We start from the raw sequence: 27,333 nt of genomic DNA on the forward strand, positions 1-27,333 counted from the left end.
ATCTTAGCTCCTCACGACACTTCGCTGGCAGTATCCATACAACTACCTTCCACAGTGATGTCGCTATTTTTCACAGCTTTGTTAGTTGATTTGTTGTCTGCTGTTTCAGTCATGGTTGATAATGCCAGTTGATTCTATTATATTTTCAGTTTCTTCGTCCGTCAAAGTCTCTCTTCCCCAGTAGTTGTCATACACTTTCTGGAAGTCTTCTAATGTCACAAAAGTAATAATTAATGTCACAGCAGCAAAAGCAAACTGGCCACATAGTCTAATGTTAATGCTTTTTGCCAGTAATGTACAGGCCCTGGATTTGATTTCTGATTATCACAAAAATTTTTTGTGGTGGAAAGGTTTACAAGGAGGTTATCTCAGCCTTGTGAGGGCAACATAAAATCTACTTTAATATAAAAGCACCGAAGTTGAAAAAAACATTAAAGTAGAGTTATGCCGAAAGAGTGGGACGCTTAAAGTTGTATTACAATTTCAGATATTATTTGTTGCAAGACTCCAGACCAGTTCTACAGGATTTAGGACTAGGTAGTATGGAGGCAGTAGGTACGAAACAGGTTTCTTGCAAGATTTGTCGGCAGAATAAAGAGGCAAATTTTGGTGCTCCTTAACTGTCAAAAGTTTGGCTTTACTTCTCTCTTTGTATTTTTAATTTTGTTCTGTCCATTTCTACATGATAGTGTGAAGTTTTTGTGTTATAGTCATAGAGGAGAAATGACCACAAAATAAAATTCTGCATTCACAGTAATGAATCATTACCTGGCACTGTAGTTTCACAATGCTTCCTGGGCACTATCACTATGCACAAATAAGTAAATCACAACTGGACTGCGTAATGCAGATGCTTAATTTTTTGTAAAAAAAATTAATGTATTATGCTCTTTTTGCAAGTATGCTGCCTCATCTGCATTTAATTACCGACTCATGCAAGTGCCCTTTAAAATAATATCCCATATAAGGAACAGTTTTCTCAGAGTTTCTTTGCTAGCCTCGAAGTCCAGTTCTGAATGGCAACAGTTCTGAAGTTTTTGCAAAGACAGTTTTCTTTGTATTGTTCAAAATATTATAGAATTTGCTGTGTAATAATACATTTATCTATACACTTAATAAAATATAAACTGTGTCATTTCATTTGTTCTGCTTTGGGGCAGGCACATGAATCCTGCTCCCTCCACGTAATGTTCCTCGTTGCAAGATTTGCATACCATTAACTTACTGAACATTTGCTTGTCATCATTTTCTTGTACCTTCCATCGCCATCCTTGTATTGTTCATTACCTCATATTTCTCATTTTTATAGTCAGCAGAATTAGTGGTTAAGCAAGTTACCACAGCTTTGCGTAAAGGCACTTTCTGCAATTCACTTTTTCTGATCTCTTCTCATGCTCATCCTGCAAGGTGACAATGTGTCCTACTTGGCACTGAAACATGACTGTACCTGGTCATGTGACAAAGTTAGTCCCTCTCAACCAAGTTCCCGGTGTGCCTGGCTGAGTGATATGTATGATACACAAATGAAGCATTAGTAAGATGCAAATTATATATTTTTTATTTAACAACAATTGGCATACATTGAAGTAACACATATAAAATTTATACTACCCAACAATGAGATGCACATGCAACCATCAGCAGTATCTGTTTGTAGTAAATAAGCAAACAGCTGTTCTATGACAGCAACAACAAATGTTTATGTCTCTTATCAAATACTTCCAATATATAAATATAAAAATATGCAGAAAGAAATGTAGCAAACTGATTCCTTGGCTTTCACTGATAGAATTTCTAATAGCACCAATATACAATAGAGAGCAGAGAAATACAAGAAATACAGCACTCACACTCTCTCTCTCTCTCTCTCTCTCTCTCAACATTTTGAAAGACCGGTAGCATATTTGACAAGCAGTGGCTTTTTTCATAAAAGCAAATTTTCTTTCCCATTATGACCACATACTTCAAGCCACTCACAGTTAAAGAAAATGCAGACTGGAAGATGGTACAGTTTTTGCTACAAAACTATTGCAAAGTCATAATTCAAACAATAGCCACACGCACATACGATAAATTATAACATAATGAAATCACACGCAGCAGATTCGAGGCGTAGAGATTCATGCTTGCTTTATGAATCTTTTACCACATGGTGTGCTTCATAAATATGCTTATGAAACCTTACATTGCAGAGGATTGTTTTAATCTCAAAGTGTGTCCAGACCAACCTATTTAGAGAGTGCACTCTGTGCTTGGCTTACTCTCTCAAGCTTTTCAAAATGTTTCCTTGCATTGCGAATATTTATCAGTGTAGCCTCAGAAGCTGAAAAAAACAGAAAATGAAATAAGTTTCTATAAAAAATGTTGCTATTTCTTACAAGGTATCAACTACAGTGTAATATTAGTGTAAAAATTATTAAACAACAATAAGGAACATTTTATATTTCAAAGTATTATTTCCATTAAATACTGAAATGATCTTGTCCAAAACATACTGTCTATCGAAGTGCAATGGATGGTCTAAATATCTGCAATTAACTATGCTGAGAAAAAAGACGACAAACTAAATAGAGAGAGGATCCTAAAAGAACTAGATTAAGTGTGATTAGGACTCTTGCTGTTTTTATCAATTGAGGTACGGAACCCTAGAAGCAGAAGAAATTTAACTTCCAGTTGATTTTAAATGAGAAACAATGATAAAGGCTTTTTCACAATGAGGAATTGTTGAAACAATTAGCTTGCATCGCAGAATGCATAAATCTGGTGCAGTGTTTCAAGATACAGTCTGTTTACATTCATTAATTTATATCATTAACTTGATTAAGAATTTAACTTTACTTGATGGTGGGGAAAACTCCTATGTGCCCCTCTAAAATATTGATGTAAATACTTCCAAAATATTTCTGCACGCGTAAAATAACAATTTTTCTTTTTTGCTTACAGGCAAAATCAAAACTACAGTATGGAAACTATGAAAAAGACTGCTCTTGACTGAGTACAATCACATGTACATGTTTTTTATAATGAAAAGTGTACAATCATTGTGTATGAACAATGTTGAGTTTTCTTGCTGTGATTAATGCATGTAGATCATGCTAAGAAAGAATAATTACTGTATCAGTATTCCTATTTTTTGTACAAGTAATGTGTCATCAATCTGTACAGATTTGTATACAATTTTTCACTGATAATTATATTTAAGAATGCTGTGTAAATGAATGTTTATTTTATGAAACTGTAATATATTAGATGAAGAATGTAAATAATGTTCATTTGTAAATAATGTGAGAGAGAACATTCCATAATATTTATTTGTAAAAAGTTATGAGATCGACATACATGAAATATAATTTTGTATTTTTTAAAGCAGTATCAGTTATTTATTCCTTTACAGCACCCATAAACAAACTAACAATAGGTACAACACACTGGATATACTTACGTATTGCTGGATCTGACATAATAACCATTACATAGGTATTAGATGTAAAAACATCAATAAAAGCTGCAAAATTGCTGTTTCTTACTTCCATGCTCTGGAACTGTGCTGCTAACTTGCTGTTGATAATAACGAAAGTTAGTACTGGAATTGTCACATTACATCCACAGGTATTCACAATAAATTGTTGCACTCAGGAAAGATAGTGCACTTACTTACAATAAACTTACCTACAGCTAAGTTTGAATTGCTTAATAATGTTAGATACTTTTTCAAATCTGTGAACATCCCTATGAGGCCTACGCTGGCAATGAGAAATAACCAAAAATGTTGCTCTTTCAAACAGAAGAACTTCATCAGCATCTATTATATTTGCAAACAGATTCAAACTTTGTTCAAGTTCTTTCACATTTGGTATCAACATGTACACAATAGAAGACCATGCCTACAACAAAAAAAACGTAACTAATGTGGGTGTCAAAAATGAATACAAACATTTACAGAGACAAAATACTGAAGCCAGACTTACAAATTAATTTGAATAAAGCCTTTAATCTGTAGCTTGTCGAACTGTAAAATAATTCCTTCAGCAGAAGAAAGAGAAAGATATTGTGATATCAACATACGCAAGAATGAAATGTGAATCATTTCAAACACTGGATTAGAAGACAGGCAGTGAGTGAAAAAGAAGTTAGAAATAACAACTAAGTAAATATCAAAAGTCAGGATGCTAATAATGTAATGGCATATATTGATAGGCACAACATGAGAGACACATTATAAATAAACCATAGCATATGTGCTCTAGTCAGAATACTGCAAAAGCCTATAAAATCAAATACAAAGCATTAATGAACATGCTACGGAATATAACTGAGATATGGGTTCTTATTTCACCACTCTGGTTATTTGTATTCCTCCTTCCCACACTAGCATTACAAAAAGCTGGGAATGGCTCTTAACATGTTGTCCATTATGTCTAAATTTACGTGGGGCTTCACACCCCAACCCTCTCAGTTACACAGTATTTCTTCCCTCCCTTTTAGTGTCAATTTTTCTCTATTAAACTTCATTGTTATTATTTCCCCAGTTACATCATGTATCCTCCTTTCCTGTCCCCATCTTTTTCACACTTTTTTTGCCTTTCTATACCTAATGCATAAGTGGTTCTTTCAAGTTTAACTACTATCTTTGACCTACTAATTCCTGGCAAATCATTATTGGTACTCTTACAAAAAACTAAACACACGATCAGAGCCCTGAGGACTGTGTTATAATGCTGCTGCGGTTGTTGTTGTTGTTGTTGCTGCTATTGTCTTCAGTCCAAAGACTGATTTGATGCAGCTCTCAATGCTACTCTTATCCTGTGCAAGCATCTTCATCTCCTAATAACTACTGCAATCTACATCCTTCTGAATCTGTCTATTGTTTTCATCTCTTGATGTCCCTCTAAGGTTCCCCCCCCCCCCCCTTTCCATCCAATATTTAATTGGTGATCCCTTTTTTTCTTTTAATCAAGTTATGCCACAAGTTTCTTGTCTCCCCAAGTCTATTCAGTACCTCTTCATTACTTACATACTACCCATCCAACTTTCAGCATTCTTCTGTAGCACTACATTTAAAAGGCCTCTATTCTCTTCTTATCTTAACTGTTTATCATCCATGTTTCACTTCCATACATGGCTAGACTCCAGACAAACACCTTCAGAAACGTCTTTCTAACACTTAACTCTATAATTCGATGTTAACAAATTTCACTTCTTCAGAAATGCTTTTGTGCCATAACCAGTCTACATTTTATATCCTCTTTACTTCAACCATTATCAGTTATTTTGCTGCCCAAATAGTAAAACTCATCTACTACTTTTAGTTTCCTTCAGCATCATCCGATATGACTACTTCCATCTGATTTGACTAGTACCATTATCCTCGTTTTGCTTTTGTTGATGCTCATCTTGTACCCTCCTTTCAAGACGTTATCCATTCCGTTCAACTACTCTTCCAAGTTCTTTGTTCTCTCTGACAGAATTACAATGTTATCAGCAAACCTAGAAGGTTTTATTTCTTCTCGTTGAACTTTAATTCATACTCCAAATTTTTCTTTGGTTCCCTTTATTGCTTGCTCAACGTACAAATTGAATAACATGATTTGTTGGCTGTAGTAAGGAGAGCCATGGGGCTGTACATCATTCTCTTGGCTTGTCAGCTTGTCTTGTGAGCCTTGGTGCCACTACTTCTCATTCTAGGAGCTCCTCTATTGGTCTCAGGAGGCTGAATGCAACCTGTTCTTTGCACAAAAAATATCCGTGGAAGTGCTGGGAACTGTACATAGGTCTTCCGAATGGTAGTCAGCTGCACTGCTCAGCTATGAGGTGGACATTATTGATACTATGTATGCTAAATATTGAATGTTAGCTCAAAAGTATCCTATGACCTCGATATCAATTCATACTTGAAATGAAATGTGTTAATAATTTCCCATTTACGTAAGATACCATGGAGAATATAGTGGGCATAATCTTTAGTGAGCCGGTGTTAGAGGTGGTACAGCCTCTCATGAGCTGCTTCAAATACCCAGCATGGCTCACTAGATGCCACTGCAGTGTAGTGAATGAAGTTCTTTGCAATACAATACTTTGGTACCTGTTACTTGACCCTGTTCATTATTTGGTTGGCTTGCTTAGTGACTTTCCCAGCTCCACACAGTAACTGTAGTAAGTAATACAGTGTCACAAGTGGTAGAACCTCATTGTAGTTTCTGACTCCAATTCCCAGTTTGGGGTGAATTTGTCAGCCTTGTTTACTTATTAGCCTTTCTTTCTACTTCCCCATTTCCCTTTCTGTTCCAAAAACAACTATTTTTGAGTTCTATTACAATAACTGAAATTTCAGGAAGGAAAAAATAACAAAAATAAGGAAAGGCGCTAACCTTTCTGTAGGTGGTTGAGGCACGATACACAGAAATAAAGTACCATCACAAATATTTCATCAGCTTTTGAGCTACCACTGTTTTCCCAGTTTCAGTAAACAGCATCATGTGCATACTACAATACAGACACTCAAATGCACAACCACAATGATACTGGCTTGCGTGGGGTTGCTCAGGCAGTTAGGCGCCGGGGAAGACGGAAGGTGTATGGATACTATGAGGAAGATAAGATGTATGGGACAAGGAAAGCATGATGAGGTTATGGGAGGCATGATAGTGGGACAGCTGGTATGCCTGAAAAAGTTGACAATCACAAAACAAATAAGACTGGAGGGGGGAGGGGGGTGGCGAAGTGTAACGGAGGGGAGACTTAGAGGTAGAGAGGTGTGGGGGCAAGGCGAGTACAAGGATTGGGCAAAGCAGATGTGGTGTACAAAATGACAGGAGAGCAAAGAGTGAGAGTACATGTACAGGGGTTTTAAGGGGACTGGCAGAGCTTTAGGCCAGGAAGATTCACAGAGTGGAGGATACACTGGAGGTATAGTTGCCATCTATGTAGCTCAGATGAACTGGTGCTGGTTCTAGGAGGAAGAGGATCCAAATGACACATGTACTAGAGAATCAATTTGAAAGCATTGGTGGTGCTACACTCAGCACAACGGCAACTTCATGATCTCATTTGTGGTTAAAGTTTTGCCGTGGTCATTCTTGGAGATAGACAGCTGATTTGCAATAATCCCAACACACACTGTTGCACAGTGATTGCAGTGCAGCTGGTATATAACACAGCTCCTTTCACATGCAATCCTTTTTTTTTATAGAGTAGGAAATGCCTGTGACTGAATAGCAGTAGGAAATTACGATCTTGTATAACGGTATTGTCCACAAAGGAAGGTACCATGTGGTGAATAAGCAGAGTTGGCTTAGGGATGGGTTAGAATATTGCGCTAATTGAGCATGTCAATGGTGTTTTGGTGTTACGGAAAGAGATGGCGGGGAACATCTCTTTCTGAACTAAATACACAAGATATTACCCACCTGCAAAGGACCTGGAAAGGTTACTAGCACATTTGGGTAACACCTGCTTCTCATTGCACATGCACGGCTTGCATGTTGAAGGCTTTAGGAGAAGGACTGCTTAATATGGAGTGAGTGACTGTCAGAATGAAGGTACTGTTTTCCGTCTGTCTTGAATATAAACTTTTTAAAGGGAGGTGTTTGTATGTGAGCGAGAAACATCCATGGAGACAGCTTATCTGGTTAAAAAGAGCTAGGGGAACTGATTTGCGAGTGCATGTTGAGGTTCTGAAAGGAGGGGCAAGGCTATCCCTGCTATGTACCCAGACTACAAAGATGACATCAGCAAGTCTAAACCAAACAAAGGATTCCAGGTGTTAGTGTGTTGGAAGGATTCTTGTAAGTGGCCCACAACCTAGTTAGCATAAGATGGTATCATGGCAAGAGAAGGTAGAGAAAATCTGGTTTTGAGCTGACTGAACAACATTTTTGGTTGTAGATTTAGCATTTGATGCAAAATAATTATTTGTGAGAACAGGACTGGCCAAAAGGATTAGAAAGGAGGTGGTGGGTTTGGTTTTTAAGGAGAATTGTAGGTAGTGTTCCATGAAAGCATGGTGAAGAGTTTGAACTTCTGCTAAAAAAGAAAGAGGTAACATGAATATTGGTAAAGTTTGCATGTTATTGTGTGTTTTTATCTGCCAACCACCAGTGTAACAAGCATGTAGTTGCCCTTTCTTATTTTGTTTACTATTTATAAGTTGCAACTGCTAGAGATTCAGCAATGTTCTTAATCTCTTACTGTCAGTTCTGCTTGAGTTATTGCCATTTGGTACCTAGTAGTAATCATTTAATTAAATAATTGCAAAGCTGATTTGTATTTAAAAGTTCTCAACCTTATTCCACAGCACTTCCAACAACCAATGATTTGAAAAATTTACCTTGGAGCAAGAGCGAAGGAATACACTGGAAAACATATTTTTGTTTACACTCGCCTTAACACATTTTTACATTGCTATGATATCAATTCTAGATTCTGTCTCTGCTCTGTCAAAACATTACTTGATGCACCAAGATTTCCTTTGTCTTACTTCACAAAAGTTGTATATTGAGGACAAAATAAAATAAAATTCTGTTTCATGTTTGTAGATTTTAAGAACTGCTAGTACATATGGGTAGGTACCCAAGATATTCCTCTCTACAGAAATGGAAATTATAGCTGAGATCTAGCATTCGAAACTTAATACATAGGTTTGCTTTGATACCCATTAGTGAATTTTGTAACATAAAAGTCCAAGCAGTTACCCCCATCTGTCATGGGAGAATCTTCCACACTTGTCTCAACTCTTGTTTACCAATAACAACTAAAAGGATGTGATGACTTCACATGTTGTGGCAATACCTTTTTAAATTAAGAGCCTGGACACCATTCAGTGCACCAAATAATGCTGCAACAGAACAAAGTCAAAACTGACTAATTATGCTGGAGCAATGACAATAGATTTCTGAACAAGCATAAATAAATATGCTGGCCAAAATGTTTCACATACTGCTATAAGTAAAATTGGAGAAAACATAACCACTAAAGCTGATTAACACAGTAACAACAATATAAAAGAAAAATTATGTGACTGAAAGTTACCCTATACAATGTTTCATCCCAGATAGATGTGCGAAAGCAGGTGCATTCAAGTGGCTTCGATAATTTTTTCAAATCCTCTTCTCGTTCCCGGAAGATCTGTAACATTCCGATATAAAAGTGGTTCATAATTAAAAAAATAATCTGAAAACTAAATTAACATTTCACAGTCATATACTTACAGATTACCATATACATAACTTACAATAAGCCGCACACATCAAAACTATATTTAAAAATTAGTTGACAAACAAAGAAAGCCACAGACTTATATACCATATCTCTCTGATCCTCTTGAACTAAGTCCATTTTATGCAACAGGCAAAAAATTTTTGCCTCAGGGGAATTCTGCAGAATGGCCTCAAGACAGCTTTGGTAATAATGCATATCTTTGTCAAGTTCTCTGCTTTCAACATCAAAGACATATATTAGGACTTCAACATTTCGGAATATGTTGTCACGCTGGCTAGCAAAATAGTTTTCCATAAAAGCTTCCTGCCTAAAAACAAAGGGGCAAATGCAGCAATCTCATACTGGTGTTACCAGATAACATTAAAGGTTAGAGCAGTAACTTACCCACCACAGTCCCACAAGTTGAGAACAAGATTTCCAAGGAAGCGTACATGTGAATGCTCAACATCAACTGTCATAAAAAAAGTCATTATTAAAAAATAAAGTATTTGGTAGTGCTACTGGTACAATATGCGATATCAACATCGGAAAAAACACTATTACTTACTTGTAGCACCCAATCGTCGAGTATCTCGAGCAATGTAATTTGCAAATATTATGGATCGCATTGAGGTCTTTCCTGACCCACTTTTACCCATAAGCAAAACCTGAAACAACACAATGTTAATGATAAATGTGTGTATTTAAAAGACACAAATCACATTAACAAATAATATAGTTAACAATGAAGAAAAAGTATTTCAAAACCTTGTAACAACTGGGTGTTAAAGTAAGATTCCTACTTTTGGCAACTGAGTAATCCATATACTTCTTACAGACTCACTCAAAAGCTTCAGCTTCAGTCCAGTATCTATCAGTATTTTCAACACTGCCTAGACAAACCCTCACTGTAATGTGGGACTAAAAGTTCTGTAAATAAGGATGTAGGAGAAAGTTGGCAAGTTGAAGCTTTGAGAAACTTTATGAGAAATGTGTGGATTGCTCGAACTGTCAAGGACAATGGATATGAAAGGCAGATGTCTGTACCAGATTTCCACAGTTTTAGCTTTCCTTAAATGATCAGTATCATGTGAACTCTGCTAGACAGTAAATTACTTCATCTACTGCATTATTTTATTCTGACAATCAATAGTTCAATTCAGGGCAACCACCTTCAACTATGGTTTAAATGTAGACTGAATGACATATTCATGATCTCTACAAGTGCTCTGTCTCCCAATGTTGATAATGTTTTGACAGCACAATAACATCTGCTGCTGTAAAGCAATGACTGCCTACCCAGTGTCAAAAAAGGAATTATGTTCAGCATACTGACAAAGTAATTTACTGTCATCAGTTCTTCACTGAACTTCTGCTGTTCAGGAAACACAGATTTTTATTTCATTATAGTTACTACAGATCACAGCATAAGCATTTAAACATTATAAATTTCAGTATATTGCTATCTTCATTAAGTTAAATAACGGACATACAAGAAAAATGTTATTTATTCATGATTCTGCAATAGCAACCCACCAGTTACAAGTAACAAGAATTTGGAGGAGTGGGCAGTACACACTTCATTCATTTTTTTTTTTGTGAGGGAGGGGAGGGGGGGGGGGCGGGACTGCAGGTAGCATGCTCTTTCCAAAGTTTGACAGTGAGGTTTCCACATATTTTTGTAACAATCTCACTCTGTAACTACATCATGGGATTTGAAAATAACCTTTCTTTGAGTACCAAACACCGTGAAAGGCTTCAGTTACTGGTCACGGGGGTGGGGGGTTAATCAGAAACATATTATTCATTTTGTATGGTTCTTGTCTAGCCCTTAACAGATTTTTGGGAGGACAGTATGGCACAATTCACGGCAACAAAGAGGTGGATATGACAACCAAAAAGCCTACTGCGGTGCAATCACCTTTCTATTATAATAAAACAATGGAAAAACCAATATTGAGAAGGAAAGTTGCCGCTCACCATACAGCGTAGATGCTGTCACGACAGGCACAACAAAAAGATTCACACAATTATAACTTTCGGCCATTAAGGCCTTTGTCAACAACAACACACACACACACACACACACACACACACACACAAATGCAACTCGCACACACGTCTGCAGTCTCAGGCAACTAAAACCACAGCACGAGCAGCATCACCAGTGCATGATGGGAGTGGCAACTGGATGGGGGTAAGGAGGAGGCTGGGGCAGGGTGGGGGAGAGATAGTATGGTGGGGGTGGCAGACAGTGAAGTGCTGCAGTTTAGACAGAGGGCAGGAGAGAAGGTGGGGAGGGGAGGGGGAGGGGGGAGTAGCAGAAAGGGAGAAATAAAAAGGAAATTAAAAAACTGGGTGTGACGGTGAAATGACGGCTGTGTAGTGCTGGAATGCGAACATGGAGGGGGCTGGATGGATAAGGACAGTGACCTTCACGAGTCACTGTTTTCTCACTCTTCAGTTGTCCAATGTCGACGCTCCTTACACCAAGCAAGGAGTCGTCTGGCATTTACTGGTTTGATGTGTGTCTTATGAGCAGCTGCTTGACCACGAAATCCAAGTTTCCTCAACTCCTGCCTAACTGTCATAGTACTTGCAATGGATCCTGAAGCAGTTTGGAATTCCTGAATGATGGTCTGGATAGATGTCTGCCTATTACACATTACGATCCTCTTCAACTGGTGGCGGTCTCTGTCAGTCAAGAGATGAGGTCGGCCTGTACACTTTTGTGCTGTACGTGTCCCTTCATGTTTCCACTTCACTATCATATGGGAAATAGTGGATCTAGGGATATTTAGGAGTGTGGAAATCTCGCATACAGGCGTATGACACAAGTGACACCAATCACCTGACAACATTCGAAGTCCGTGAGGTCCGCACAGCGGGCCATTCTGCTCTCTCATGATGTCTAATGACTACTGAGGTCGCCAATATGGAGTACCTGGCAGTACGTGGCAGCACAATGCACCTAATACGAAAAACGTATGGTTTTGGGGATATCTGGATACTTTTGATCACAGTGTTATACAGTGCCCTCAGAGAGCAATTCTGAAAGGAACCTTGAAAATGTTTTCCTTCTCACTCAATGAAATTTGTGAAAGGCTGGTTGGTTGATTGACTGAAGTGAGGGGTGGAAGAGGGGACCAAACAGTGAGGTCATCAGTCCCATGATCCGAGGCGGCATAAGCTACAGAAGGAACAACATCAACAGCACAGTAAATTCGAAGGGAAAGGAAACTGGCCAAAAAAACACACAAAAGAACTTCGAGGTGGCAGGGAAAGTAAAGATGAGGAGAGGAAGGGGGGAGGGGGCAAGAGAGCAGGGGGCACCCTAGAGGTGCTACATGTGATGGGACACTGGCACTGCCACCAACCCACCCTGATCCCCAAACCATACCATGACCACGACACAATGAGGACACCGCCATAGGAAGAAGACAGAAGAACTAACTGTCATAAAAGACTAGATCAAATAAAGGGAAAAAGGGGGAGAATACCTGGCTGGCATGGAGGCAAGAGGGAAGGCTTCCCAAACAAACACCAACATTAACCAAGGGATTCCAGTTCTGGGAGAAAATTCAGGAACTTAAATTTGGGAGGATGTAACCATGAGAGGGTCGTCTCCTAACACTTGTGAGACGGAGAGTGGGAGGGCATATTTAGTTCAAAGGGTCAAAAGGTGGGAGCAGTCCAGCAAAATATGGATCACCATGGGTTGGGTTGTTTGGGGGAGAAGACCAGACAGCGAGGTCATCGGTCTCATCGGATTTAGGGAAGGACTGGGAAGGAAGTCGGTCGTGCCCTTTCAAAGGAACCATCCCAGCATTTGCCTGGAGCGATTTAGGGAAATCACGGATACCTAACTCAGGATGGCCGGACGTGGGATTGAACCGTCGTCCTTCTGAGTGTAAGTCCAATCTGCTAGCCACTGCGCCACCTCACTCAGTTGGATCGCCATGAGGAAGGCCCATAGCTACAAAAGGAGGGGCAGGAGCTCATTACAGAGTGAAAACCTTGGGTCAACCCGGTGTGGTTGACTTGAAGATGGCAGAAGATGTTATAACACCACCACGTGGTGGGAGTCCCTTTAATTACATGAAGTTCATTAGAAAGGTGTGGTGGCCCAACCACGATTTGGCCCATGAGTAAGCGAAAAGAAATTTGCCACGAAACAGCAAATCTACCCTCCAAGAGGTCATGGAGAGGAGGGGGTAGGTGGCTGGCCACCCCTCAGCCAGACAAACGGCAAGCTCATTATCTGGGATACCCATGTGGATGGGAACCCAAAGGAACACAACCAAACGAGCAGAATGGTCAAGATTGGTGAGAAGGTCATGGGTGGCAGACACCAAGCGTTGGCGGAAAAACCACCAGAAGGCCACTCATCAAGTCCACACATACAAAAACTCGGGTGAAGAAGACAGTTTAATAAAGCAAAGGATCTGGTAAACTGCCATCTGTTCCACAGTAAACACCCCACAAGTTGCAGGTGAGAGATGGTGTTCTGTGCCAACAGAAGATTTGAAGGCATATCCCATAGGTAGATTTAGAGCCGTTGGTGTAAGAAAAAGCAGCATCCTGAAACTCCCATACAAGCAGGCAGAATAAGCAATAGAACAGCACTGGAACCTTTTGGAACTAGAAACAGAATCATCTGAATCCATGGCCAAGGGACTAAACAAGGGGTGTGTTTGGGAGAGAACCCAACTGGTAAACATACCAAAGGATGGGCAGTGAGTTGGTGACGTCCCAGAGCCACAAATAGAATAAGAGGGCTTAGCAGGAAAAGAGCAGAAAGAAATAGCACAGGAAACCAGGAGATGTGACTGCTGAACAGAAAGGGGGAGGGATCCTAGCATCAACCAGAAGACTATCAACCGGGCTGGTGCAAAAGGCACTGGTGGCCAAATAGATATCACGATGGTGAACTGGGTCCAAGAAGAGCAGTATTAAAGGGGCAGCTGAGCCATAAAGTGGACGTCAAACGATTGCTGCTCCAAAGCATGTGGGCAAGGAAGCAAAGGACACTGGGTTTATGGAAACAGCCAATCTTCCGAAGCCAGATACGGGGCAATCAAGTAAGCTTGTTGTCAAAAAGAAGACCCCCGAAGAAATGGAACTGGGGGACTGCAGACAGGCATTGGTCGTCGAAGTAGAGTTCCAGACCAGGATGGACTGTAGTAAAGTGACAGAAATGCACCCCCATGATCTAAGGGATGCTGGACGGCATCCTGGAGCTGGCATACTGCAGAGGCCACTGATTGGGAACTAGCTCCAATACAGAAATCATCCACATACAGAGCAGTGGTGACCACCGGTCTGGCACAGGCCACGAGTCCATTAATAGTGAACAGGAAACGAGACTCCACACGGAAGCCTGGGGAATGCCATTCTCCTCAGTCTGCAGAGAACTGAGAACCCTGAATGACTGGTGGGACAGGGACTGGTGAATAAAAGACCCCGCCCATGGAGTGTAAGTAACATATGATGGTACCAAGTTGTGTTGCAGGCCTTACGAAGATCAAAGAAAATGCGACAAGATGGCGGTGCTGAGAAAAGGACTGCTGAACTGCAGTTTCCAACCGAAGCAGATGCTGAATCATAGAGCATCCCTCCTAAAAGCCACACTTGTAGAGAGACGGAAAGTCCTGAGATTCAAGGACGCAACAGAGTCAACAAGTCACCATCCATTCTAATAACTTGCAGGGGATGCTGGTCAAACTGATCAGCTGGTAACTATCGAGGGACGACGGGTCTTTACTGGGATTATGGGCAAGTATCACAATACTGTCCTCTATTGACAGAGGGAAACATTTGGAGCCAAATACGATTAAACATACAGGGGAGATCTTGTCACTGTGGAGGATTGACGTATTTACACAATTGGTTATGGCTAGAATCAGAGCCAGGGGCTGAATTGTGGTAAGAGGAAAGGGCCACTAGAAGTTACTATTCAATAAAAGGTTCACAGCAGGATTCCACTCAACAAGCAGTAAAACATAAGTGGGAAGCTTTGGCTCCCTGTTGCTGGAGGAGGAAGGCAGCCAGATACGAGGCCGATGCTGACGCCATCGCAAAGTGTGTTGCCGAGTGTTCCACGAGTACCGATGGATCTGTACAAAGGCCACCCAGCAGGGAAGGGAACCACTGTTAAGAAGGCATAGGTGATGGCTGAAAGGAACTAGTCTATGAGAAGCCGACAATGCAACACAGTACTGCCCCAAAAGAAATGATAGGCATTAAAATCCTCAAGGGGGAGGAAGAAGCAGAATCGGAGTGGACCTGGACAGCAACCACTACCAACGAAGGAGGATCCATCAACTAACAATGTCCATATGACCCAACTTGCAAGACACTTGAAGCCCTCAAGGGGTAGATCTGGTTCTGACAGACAGCACAGAACCCACGAAGGGTCGGTGAGTGAAAATCAGTGAAATGAGATTCCTGTGGAATGACACAAGCTGCAGAGTAACAGGAAGTAAGGGAATGCAACTCCCAAAGGCGACATCTGTTAAAATACTATTGAATAAGCACAGAATGGGGATCCAAATGAGAGCTAATGGGCTCAAATTGGTCATGCTACTGGATCACCATCCATCACAAACAAGGGAGGGGTGACATCCATAAACAAGAGGTCAGACTCAGGTTGCAAAGGGGAGTCGATACCTCCAGGGGCACCAGAGGGGCATTGTCCCAGGGACTTATGTTTCTTCTCCTTCTTCTGTAGGTCAAGGAGTGCAGGGCCCAGAGAGACCGGGGGAGATGGGGGCGGAGATTGGGGTGACAACACGTCCCATTAGTACCATCGATTAACAGTTTATTCCTGTGGCATGAATTCATGATGAACTAATCCTTTAAAGACACAGAATAGTGTCAGCATGGCTTTGACATTTGACCTGATCTGATGAGCTTTTTGTGGTCTTGGAGAACCTTTCCCATCTCATTGTGAAGACTAGACCTTGGTATCAACATCATAACCGTAGATCCACGTCTCACAACCAGTTATGATTCTCTTAAGAAACAACTCATTTGCATTTGCGTGATCCAAAAGCTCTTCACAAATTGCAAGAGGATGGTCTTTCTGATATTGATTCATAAGGTGTGGGATGAACTTGGGACAAAAAGATGCATTTCAAGATGCTGTGTCATGATTTCATTACATGATCCAACTGAAACGTTACATTCTTCTGCAATCTCTCAGTCAGTCGGTCTTTGATTGGCATGCACAATTTCATTGACGGTCCTGACATGAGTGTCATCAGTAGACATCAAAAGGTGTCCTGAAAGAGGGTCATCTTTAACTTCCGTCCAGCCATTTTTAAACTGTGTGTACCATTCCTAACACCAAGTACAGCTTAAGTATCCATCACTGTAGGCTTTGGTGTGTGTCTGTAAATGTTTTCTTGAGTTTCAAGCAAAATTTAATGAAAGTATGTTGCTCCTCTAACTCTGCCATTTCGAAATTCGTAAACTGTGCAACAGAACATTCTACTCTATACAGCACTGAACAATAACTAACAAACATACAACAATGAAATTTCCTGAAGTTGCACATTAAACACAGGTGTGTCCAAGGATGCCAACCACATTTCACTCCAACGCACCACTGGTGCGAAATTATAAATGTTCCAGAATTTTTTGAACAGACCTTGTACAGTTCTGCATTAAGAGAATATCACTGACTGAAAGGCCCTAGGAGAGGCCCGATATCCAAAAATTGTTTAAAGATGATAGTGAAACACGGCTGAGCTTTGCGTGTCACTTGGAAGAGGAAGGCACCCTATCCTGGTAAAACTTATTGACGAGGTTGCTGTTCCTGTAACTGACCATGCAGCATGTGCTCTGGGTAGAGCTAGTGCTTGTGGAGTGTCACAAGAATCATCCACCCCAAGGACAATAGCACAAAACTTTTCATGGTCTATTTTACACTGGTACACACAGCAGTTCCAGATGGTGCAGCAACTGAAAGCAGCAATGTTCTGAATTTGCTCTTTGGTTTCTGGCATGGGTCGAAGATGATGACATGGGGCCAGGCAATACTCTATGGACAGGTGAGGCATATCTTACATTACAGGGTGCAGTAAATACATAGAACTGCTAATCTGGGATAGTGTTAAACCATGTGTTGTGCACAAAGTGCCATTGTACTCGCTGTATATTACTGCGGTGTGGATTGAAATGCACCTTTATTCTAGATCTGTTCTTGTTTGAGGAGAATACTCCCAGAGGACCTGTTGGTTGTACCATGACGTCTGCATGTTATTTGTTATTGAGACCTCCTTGTACTGGACGTGCTTCCTGCTATGGAAGTGTGCAACTGTTTGTTTTCATACAAGATGGGTCAACACCCCGTGTCACTTGCCCAGTGAAATATCTGCTTAATGTAACCTGTTTTCAAGTATGTCCACAAACTTGTGAAGCTACATGTTTAATTAGGAGTTGGTGTCTATTTATCATGTGCTATTTTTAACACTTTGACAACCAGTCACTTAAAGCAATATCTGACCACAAAAACCGGCCATTTGTGCCGTTATTTAAAGCATTACTGGCACATGTGTAACTGATATATCTTCAAGAGTAGCACATGCCAGAAAAGAACCAAGCCGCAAGATTTATTTTTCATGTCTACTTCAGCTCTTTGATAGATCAAAAATATTAAAATAATGAAGACAGAAAGTATAATTGGCCTTTAAAAAGAGCGAAGTGAGTTATTGAGCAATATCTTCCTCTTGAGCATCGAAATTTTTTGCTTTGACATATTTGTAGCAAACAGTAATACCTAACGAGCACATCCACAAAATTACATCAATGCAATCACTTATCGGCTCAGCCACTGTGACAGCAGCTGTTACATATGCTAATGTCTCTTTCAACAGATGACAGCACCTGTCAAGTGACAGGTAGCAAAATGTCTCCATTGTTCTCATATGAAATGAGACCAGTTTTTGACCAATACATGGCTTGCGCATAATGAACATTGCAGCCAGAGTTGTACTCAAGTGTGGTATTTTGAATACAGGTGTGTCGCTCGAGCTACGCTCGGGTTCGGTCTCCAGGTATTAATATTCTCATTCAGGGTAGGGACCCTGCCATTTCAAACTTCTCAAGTAGAAGAATATGACATATTTGTGCCAAACAGTATCCCTAAACCACTTGCATCCTAGAAGTTTACAACTTAATCTTTTCTTTTGCGGTAAATCTTACTGGGGAGGGGGGATTCTTTTAAAATATATCATCATACACTCTTGAAAAAACTGCTGTTCATACAAAACCTCTTTGTAATTTAATAACACTTTAAAAAGAAAAAGGCAATGATTATATCAGTGTGCAGACGAATTATGTCTGTGAGATTGTATTTTAAAGGCATGCATGTCAGAATTACTAGTTTGATTTCAGACACTTTCTAAAAGCTTAGCAACTTTCTAGTCTTGTTTGTATGTCTCTTCAATAGTTTCAACATAAGATCCATATCCATGCCTAATGGTAGATAACAAACCACCTTTATCAGTGGTGGTTGGTTAGATGATGATAACTTCATACCCAGTAATAATAACAATAATAATCCATTTAAATGCTATTTACAGAAATGGTAGTATACAGTAGTTCGTCAAGCAAAATTTTTATGAAATTCTCTCACACACGGACATGCTTCTAGAAGAGGTGATTTCAGGGGTTAACATCCTGTCAATAATGAGCTCATTGAATATGGGGCACAAGACTGAAAACGAATGGCTAGAAAATCAGTTGTGCTCTCTTCGGAGGAAGAATCCTGGCACTGCGGGTAAGTAATTTGGGGAAACTGCAAAAAACTAAAATCTGGTTGTTCAGATGGAGATTTCAACACTACTTCTCCTGAATGCTAGTCCAGTGACACAATCAGTTCTCCATTGCTGTCAGTTATAGACTACTTCAGAATTAGTTAGTTAGTGATAGTCTGAACGGAACTTTGTGAAATGAATGGTTAGTAATTTGAATCTTAATAATGTGTACATAGAAAAATCAATAAACCTGTAACATCCTCAACTATGTAATCACAACAGCAAAAAACATGGATTGGAAGACAAAAATCTAATAAGGCAATGATTCTCTGCATCATTATTACACAGAAACAATAAAAGTTGTGGTAGCTGAAATGGATTTATCTCACACTAGTTGTGAGAAAGATGAAAAGGTGAAAACATTAACTAGCAAATCCAACAAATTCTTTTTAACAGTAGCAGAATGTGTAACACAGACTAAAATTAAACAAAGAAGTCAGAGATTTAACTGGATCACTATTGTATACATTTATTCAAGATATCAAGGCCACCAGTAGTAAAAATTACAAAAATCACTAGCTCACACTGACATGTTGCTTAGATTAGATTCAGTTTTCATTCCATAGACCCAAAAATAAGATGATTCTCGTGGGTGTGGAACATGTCAGAAAGTATAACATAAAAAAAACATAAAACATTTGAATATAATACTTACTACCCTGATCATTTTTCAGGCGACTGTCGAAATAAATGAATATATTACAATAAACTGGAACTGCTAATATTTACAGAATTGGTACAATGTCAGAATAAAACACTGTAATGCACTTTTAATAAATTTATCATACACAAAACACGTAGTCTAATCTTGACTGTTGTGACCAAGTGCTGTCAAAAGTGGAATCTAACAGAATTTTTACTTAAGCTGGTCTAAAAGTACCTGTTAAAATATTAATCTATAGAGTGGAAGGAGTTGCCTATCAAAAGTCTTCCAAACTCTGTGTAAACTGTGCTTTGTCTGAAACCAAGTTTTTAATGATTGCTAGCAATTTATAGAAAATGTATGTTCCTAAATATTGGAGCCCTTTTTGGAACAAGGTAAGTGATTTTAGGTCTGTATGTAGATTTTTCTTATTCCTATTATTGATAATCTGTATTGAGAAATTGGTTGGAGATAGAGATATATTACATGCAACAAACACGTATGTATAACCATCAGAGTACTGAAACCCTTAAAATTATCAGTAGGTCTTTCAGTAGAAAAAGGTAAGGGCCCTGAAATTACAGCTATCTGGTCTCACACTAAGCAGTTACATGGTCCCCACCTTTGGCTCTGAGCACTATGGGACTTAACATCTATGGTCATCAGTCCCCTAGAACTTAGAACTACTTAAACCTAACTAACCTAAGGACAGCACACAACACCCAGCCATCACGAGGCAGAGAAAATCCCTGACCCCGCCGGGAATCGAACCCGGGAACCCGGGCGTGGGAAGCAAGAACGCTACCGCACGACCACGAGATGTGGGCGTCCCCACCTTTCTAGAACTCCAAAAGAACATCATTCTTTCGTTTAAATTTGAATAGCATCCAGAGCAATTATTCAAACATGTTCTAACCCTGTTTTTATTCTTATTTTATTTTCCAAATTGATTGTGTTACTACAAGAAACTTGTATCCCCTATAAAAGCTAATTTTAATGTAGAAAACAGTGATGCAGCTGGTGACTTGTATGTATTGTATGGCTGCACTCACTTTGTGTGGCCTCTCTTGCAGCAAAGGCCTTTCTCTTTCTCTTCAACCCCTAAAGTGCTCCACTCAGATATTCACATTAAGACTGATTTATTAAGAAATAAGAACTTTTAAAATTTAACTATTCTTAATTGACTTTGGTATGAAGAAATAGAAAGCCTTAAAGCTCAATTTATTCTAATGCCTTTACAAGTGCTGAGTTTTATCATACAACAGAATGTTGTGGTGAACAATGAATACCTAAGAGATTGTCTGGTAAATATAAAGTGGGATTAGTTAACAATGCAATACTGAAAAGATAAGATGTTTATATCGTCATCAACATGCCAGAGATACATGCCTTACAGAAAGGCCAATGGTTAATGCCACTAACAAAACACAAATTTTAGCAAAATAAAACACAATATACTTCTGACATCTCCACAGGATGGATGGATTTTGTGCTGGGCATATTTTTGTTATTTGTGCCATCAAACATACAAAAAACTAACAAGTAACCACAGAGAGAAAAGAGGAGTTATGGTGGTTTTGATCAAGGCCAGAAATGTAACTATGGCATGCACAATGATATTTAGAAAAAGATAGTTCTATTGCATTCATTGGTTTCAGTAACACGCAACCACATTGTTACCTTCCAAGCTAAACTAGGCCCAAGGCTACAACTTAGATGTGTCAGATTAAGTGATGCTTTCATATATATTATAAGTGAAGTCATCATCGAGATGGCAGACGTAAACGAGTTGTTGAAATCCAACATCCACAACATACACGCCATAACAAGAATTACAGTAATTCTCATAAAATCATATCTGTTGGGTTCACCAACTCATAGTCAAACTGTAATCTTTTAATCTAACCTAGACCATGTACTATGCTAAAGATCACTATGACAATTCAACTTCACATTCATTGGTTTTATCAACTCACAATAAAACTGTCCCCTTAAAAGCTAATCTAGACCTCGGATCATACTACTGATCCATCTGCACCCCCCCCCCTTCCTCCCCAGCTTGTATTCCAAAATATTATACAGATGCAAAACTAATATTCCCAATATTCTGTTTGTGCACATGACATATGTTACATTCATCATATGTCACACATCTAAACTGATGTCTGGTATCAGTAGTTCAAATGACTCAATAAAAAAAGGTTAAACGGAAATGTCCGAATCCACCTGTCTGCTTTGACCAATGACGTCACCAATATGGCGGAAACAACCATTCACAACAACTCCCATATCACGACTATGATGTCATTATGTAAACATGACAACAAACACAATAATAGATCGAAAAACCATCAAATACATATTCCTCCAAAAATATAATGAAACTAAAGGGGGAAAATTGGGGGTTTTTGGGTGGGGACAAACTAAAAATAAACACATTCCACTAAACGAAATGACAAAAACGATAAAATAAAACAACCACAACCTTCCCAAAATCAACTAAATACAATATCCACAGGAATCGGACACTTCCCTTGACCTATATTGGTCAACAGAAACTACCAATACCAAATCATGAAAACCAAAACTAAAAACACGTCCACCACAACTTCAAAAAGCACAACAAGCCAACAAAATTGGAATCTAACACTTCCCTTGACTTGTTAACCTTACATCTCCACATATAGCCGTCCCTGGTCCGAGATGCCGGAACTTTAGTAAGCCTCATTTCTTCACGACACACTGAACACTTCACGACTTCATAGGCCGAATAGCTGAAGTAATTTTATTAGAGACAAGACACTGTCCCCCATCATGGTCGACAACCGAAAACTGTTTACCTTGTCAGTCATATCCATACCTATCAAAGGCATAAACAAAGCAATTTCCCAAAGTTCACACAAAACAGAAAAAAAACTACACTAATGCCGACATAACAAAACAAAAATCATTAACTCACTGAAAAATATTCCGCTGAAAGCACAATCACCACCAATACCACATATGTGCAATGCTACCACGCAAATGAACCCTATACGCCACATAACATGCTACCCATAAACACATCACCAGAGAGAAGCACCAACCACAACAATATGCCACACACACAAACTAAACCAAGAACATCACCTACCAAACACCACATAAACACACCACAAGAGAGCATCACCGATCACATCAAAACGACACCTACAAACACGCCACTCTCACAAACTAAAATTCGCGCCGTTGTGACGTCACACACCACAACAGCCTTACGTCACAGGTCAAAGCCGACAGGTGGAATCGGACGCTTCGGTTACAACACAATCTGAAACATCATTCCTCTCAACAGACTGCTACATCCACTGGGCTTACATAGGTGTAGAAACAATAAGATCAAAACCTCCATCACAAGAAATAAACAACATGTTACAAACAAAACATATGATTGACATCTACAATCAAAATACACAAATAAAGTTCACTAGTGTTACCGACAGAACATATAACATCACACTTCAAGGAATATACTACAGTGATTCATGTTGTTTATGAGACCACATAACACTTCAGCACCACAGCTTATTCTGATGGTGGTAGTTGTTTAATAGTTGTTTTTATAATCTTAAAAAAAACACACACACACACACACACACACACACACACACACACTTGCTTCCATTATCAAACTGACAATTCCTTGCTGTATTCTATCAAAATATCCTTCAATTCATTTGTTATTCTATCTACCCAGTTTATCTTCAGCATTTTTTTTTTTTTTTTTTTTTTTGTAGCAAACCCATTTCAGAAACTCATTTATTCTCTTATCTAGCCTTCAGGAAAGACATTGTGACACTTAAATTTATATTCTATGATAAGAAATTCATCTTTTTCAGAAATGCTTTTCTTGCTATTGCCAATGTGCATTTTATATCCCTTATACTTCAGCCCTCATCAGTTATTTTGCCGTCCATTTAACAAACTCATCTACTGTTTTTAATGTCTCATTTTCTTACCCAACTCCTGCAACATTTACCTGCTGTAATTTGACTACATTCCATTAACCTTGTTTCCTTCTGTTGATGTTCATATTACAACTTCTTTTCAAGACATCATCCACTGTAACACAGGCTTTCATGGCTGGTATTTGCACCATTGGAGATTTTTGTTTTATGCTCTTTAGGCTATATTTCACTGCCTAACAGTTTGTCTCTCAGTGCTAGAGACAAAACATTAGGCAGATAAATATGCCTTGGACCACAGCCCAAAGCCTATAAATAAAAATCAGCAGTAACCCATTCTATTCAACTGACTTTACACGTCATTTGCCATCTCTTGTAGAATTACTATGTCATCAGGAAACATCAAAATGTTTATTTCTTCTCCCCCAACTTTTAATTCACTTTCTAAAATTCTTCTGGGTTTCCTTCACTGCTTGCAAAATAAATCACAGGTTCTGGAGCTCACATCAGCTCACTATAATCATAAAATCAGATTAGTATTTCATCCAAGGAAAGTCGAAACGGGTGTACCCCAAGATAGTGTGGTAGGTCCCCTCCTGTTCCTTATTTACATAAATGATATACGCATCTGTGAACTGGAGCCAAGCTCATGCTGTTTGCAGATGACACTAGTATAATACAGAGTAATATTAAGGTATCTCTGTCTTCAACAACTGATGAAGTCCTCAAGTCCTTGTAATCAAAGTTAAATGTCTACAGATTCATCTTTAATGTGAAGAAAATTTGGCAAGGTGAATCAAAACTAAGACAACTGGCAGTGATCAGAATCGAGTTGGAAAGGGTATGATGCACAAAAATTTTAGGAATGTATCTTGATCAAGACAAACTGGAAAGACCAAGCAACTAATGTCTCCCAGTGAGGGTCTTAGTTCTGCATGTTTTGCTCTGAGAATTATTTCTCACATTTTTTCCTTAGATGATGCTAGAATGGCTCATTTTAGTTACTTCTAGGCCCTAGCAGCTTATGAAATAGTTTTCTGTGATAAAATAGTTGATTCAATGAAATTTTTTCATTACAAAAAAAGGCTATTTGAAGCTCTGCTAAGGCTCACTGCAAGCCCCTATTTAATAAGTCTTATTTGCTTGCTGTGCCATCCTTGTTCGTATTCAGATGTGTGTTGATGAGAGGTAAACTTGGTGATCCACAAACCAACTCCAATAACCACAGTTTTAATATTCACAACTATGGGAGTCTCCACATCGAACAATAATACTCACAACTATGGTAGTATCCACACAGAGCATGTTTATGTTATACATTCTGACATGTTCCACACCCATGAGAATCAACTCTTTTTTTGGGTCCATGGAACGAAAACTGAATCTAATCAAATCTAATCTAAACAACTTGTATTCAAATACACATCAGCCATTATAGTATTATTCTTTATAATGCACAACCACCCTAAATAAAGAAGTTGGAGAAGGGAATGGCTATTAGGGCACAGTTAAAATCATTTCTTAAATTTTTGCAATGTGAGCGAGTTTGTTAGCTTACAGGAACACCAGGATCTCATTTATCATAGAGGTCTTTTGATTCTGCTAACTGATGAGCCCTATATGATCTGTCTTTGCAAAAGAATGTTCTGCTATTAGTTTTCAGTTTGCCCTGTTTCAGATGCAGCACTAAGTCTTTGAGAAAGTGCTGTACTAGGTGTGATGGCTTTAATGCTGGCATGATTAGTGTGTTCATGTGTTCTACTTTGCAGCAATGTTATATAGTGTGTTCACGTGTTTTATTTTTTCAGGGGTGTTTTATATAAAAAGTTTCATGTTTTAATTATATCATTCACTTGAAGCTTCTTGTATATGTTGTACTTTTCAGCAGTGTTGTGTGATATGTTAAATGATTTTCACTTTCTCAGGAATGTTTTTTTTTTTCCATCGAAATTTCATAAGCCTATTATATCCCACAGTTTATTCCCCATCTCTGTATCCTGACTTGTGTTCGCAACGGTTTCCCCAATTTTCTAAGGAGATGCACTAGGCCATAGCTGACTTGCTGCCCTATCTTTTTCATATAGCCTATGATCATATTATTTCTGAATGTATCTAGCATGTCCAATACTGTTGTACTGAATGGTCTATGGATGAATAAATAAATAAATATGGACCTGTAGTTACGAAAAACATCATCTCATTACCTATGCTGTCCATTCTTCTTGTCAACTGGAGCAGATTCTTGTCCAGCACTTGTAATGGTTTGACTAAATAGGCTATACCAATTCATGTTAGAGCTCAACGACTTTTGATGCAATGATGATGTGTTTGTCAGGCCATAAATGCATAGAACAGAATAAATATCTTTTTTTGTTTCTATATCGTATTTTAGTACGTAAGATGTGCTGATGGATTTATCTTCTATGTGCTCAGACATGCAGGTTACATTGGATAGTGACAGTCTGTGACATCATTAATGTATTTCTTGGTATGGCCCATATTTTATGCATATTGGATTCCAAATAGTGGTTTACATCCACCATTTTGATGATGTCAAAACAGGTGGGTGGTATCAACAAGCACAAAGTTTCCTACATTGTCAAATGGTGGTCTCATCAGTATTCAGTGTGTTTATGGTCCCACTCCATTTATATGATGAACAGAATTATGAGTTTCAGACAGTGAAGAGCTATTTAATGTTTTCAGTTTCATATCATTGCACACAATGGGCATTCCAAGTCTAGAATACAGGCAGAGAATTGTTTGTCGCTAACAATAGCTCAAGACACTGTAGCAAACTTCTGTTTACCACTGTCATCAGCTGGATCTTACTCCAAATACAGCCAGGTATCTTGGAACCTTCGTTCAGAAACATAAATAACATATCACTAACTGCGACACAAACTTATTGTCTTCCTTTCCCAAACAGTTCAGCAATGGTGCTGCTGAAGGAAGTAGAATCAATCAGCAGTTACAACATCTTGGTAAGCAGGGCGAAGTTGAAGATCTATTTCCTGTCATTTCCCATACACGGAGATTCCAACAGTCATTCATTATCGACCGACTTCAGTTTACTCATAGTTAACACCTAGGAAACTACTAAGACATGACTTGAATACACAGACATGGGCATTTCAGCAAATATACTACATTTTTGACTTGAAGTTGATTTTCGGGCTCTGCATGTATATGAAGTCATCTCCCATTTCTTAAGTACGTACGTAAGGTAGTGTTCAAGGATGTCGCAGGTTGCTGTAAGTGTTCTTTTAAGATTATCAGCACATAATAATACTTGAACTATGTGTCAACAAGAGAGTTGGGGGAGATACAAATATGTAAGCGTAATATGTAATTTAAATAGATGCGATAATCATCCTTAATTTAATACACTGTTTTCAGAAAAACAGACTACAGAACCGTATTTTCTGTAAAACATTACCGTACCACATTTGTTATGAAAATCTACAATTACCTTCTTCTTCATGATGGCTGGCGTAAATTTCGACGTTGTGCAAGAGCTTTCTGCCCGCAGGCCCACGAATTAGCAGAGACTGGTCTTCTTAAACGTCAAGCACAACCTGTGATTATTTACACCATTACTCAAACACTCCCGGCTGTCTCAGAGATAACATTAAACATAAACATAGTCATATCAATGGCAACGAGATTAGGTAAGCATGTGACAACGAGATAGCACAGTCCACAGTCTAACCACAGTCTAACATACCAG

At 38.9% G+C, this 27,333-nt stretch overlaps 2 protein-coding genes across 5 annotated transcripts in view; one reads left to right on the top strand and one right to left on the bottom strand.

The window, feature by feature from the left end:
• LOC126236641 (phospholipid-transporting ATPase IF-like) overlaps window positions 1-3,288 on the top strand; it is a 683,598-nt gene extending 680,310 nt beyond the window's left edge. For all 4 annotated transcript variants that reach the window (XM_049946098.1, XM_049946097.1, XM_049946100.1 and 1 more), the window contains one exon: window positions 2,944-3,288. The gene's annotated coding sequence lies outside the window, so the exon portion shown is untranslated. The remainder of the gene's footprint in view (window positions 1-2,943) is intronic.
• Window positions 1,536-27,333, bottom strand: LOC126236642 (ras-related GTP-binding protein A). Its single transcript, XM_049946101.1, has 8 exons — window positions 27,076-27,333; window positions 9,764-9,863; window positions 9,601-9,667; window positions 9,301-9,523; window positions 9,028-9,123; window positions 3,670-3,884; window positions 3,443-3,558; window positions 1,536-2,323 (listed from the first exon to the last, which is right to left on the bottom strand). The coding sequence occupies exons 1-8, from the start codon at window positions 27,085-27,087 to the stop codon at window positions 2,229-2,231; spliced, it is 924 nt and encodes a 307-aa protein (XP_049802058.1). The 5' UTR covers window positions 27,088-27,333; the 3' UTR covers window positions 1,536-2,228.

Source organism: Schistocerca nitens, chromosome 2, assembly GCF_023898315.1.
Source record: "Schistocerca nitens isolate TAMUIC-IGC-003100 chromosome 2, iqSchNite1.1, whole genome shotgun sequence".
NCBI lineage: Eukaryota > Metazoa > Arthropoda > Insecta > Orthoptera > Acrididae > Schistocerca > Schistocerca nitens.

What these genes read in the sequence shown, in the direction of transcription:
- LOC126236642 (XM_049946101.1), bottom strand. An exon ending in TCGACGATTGGGTGCTACAA is followed by an intron (nt 9,668 to 9,763) that starts GTAAGTAATAGT and finishes TTTTTATGACAG; the next exon opens with TTGATGTTGAGCATTCACAT. An exon ending in GGGATGAAACATTGTATAGG is followed by an intron (nt 3,885 to 9,027) that starts GTAACTTTCAGT and finishes TTTTTGTTGTAG; the next exon opens with GCATGGTCTTCTATTGTGTA.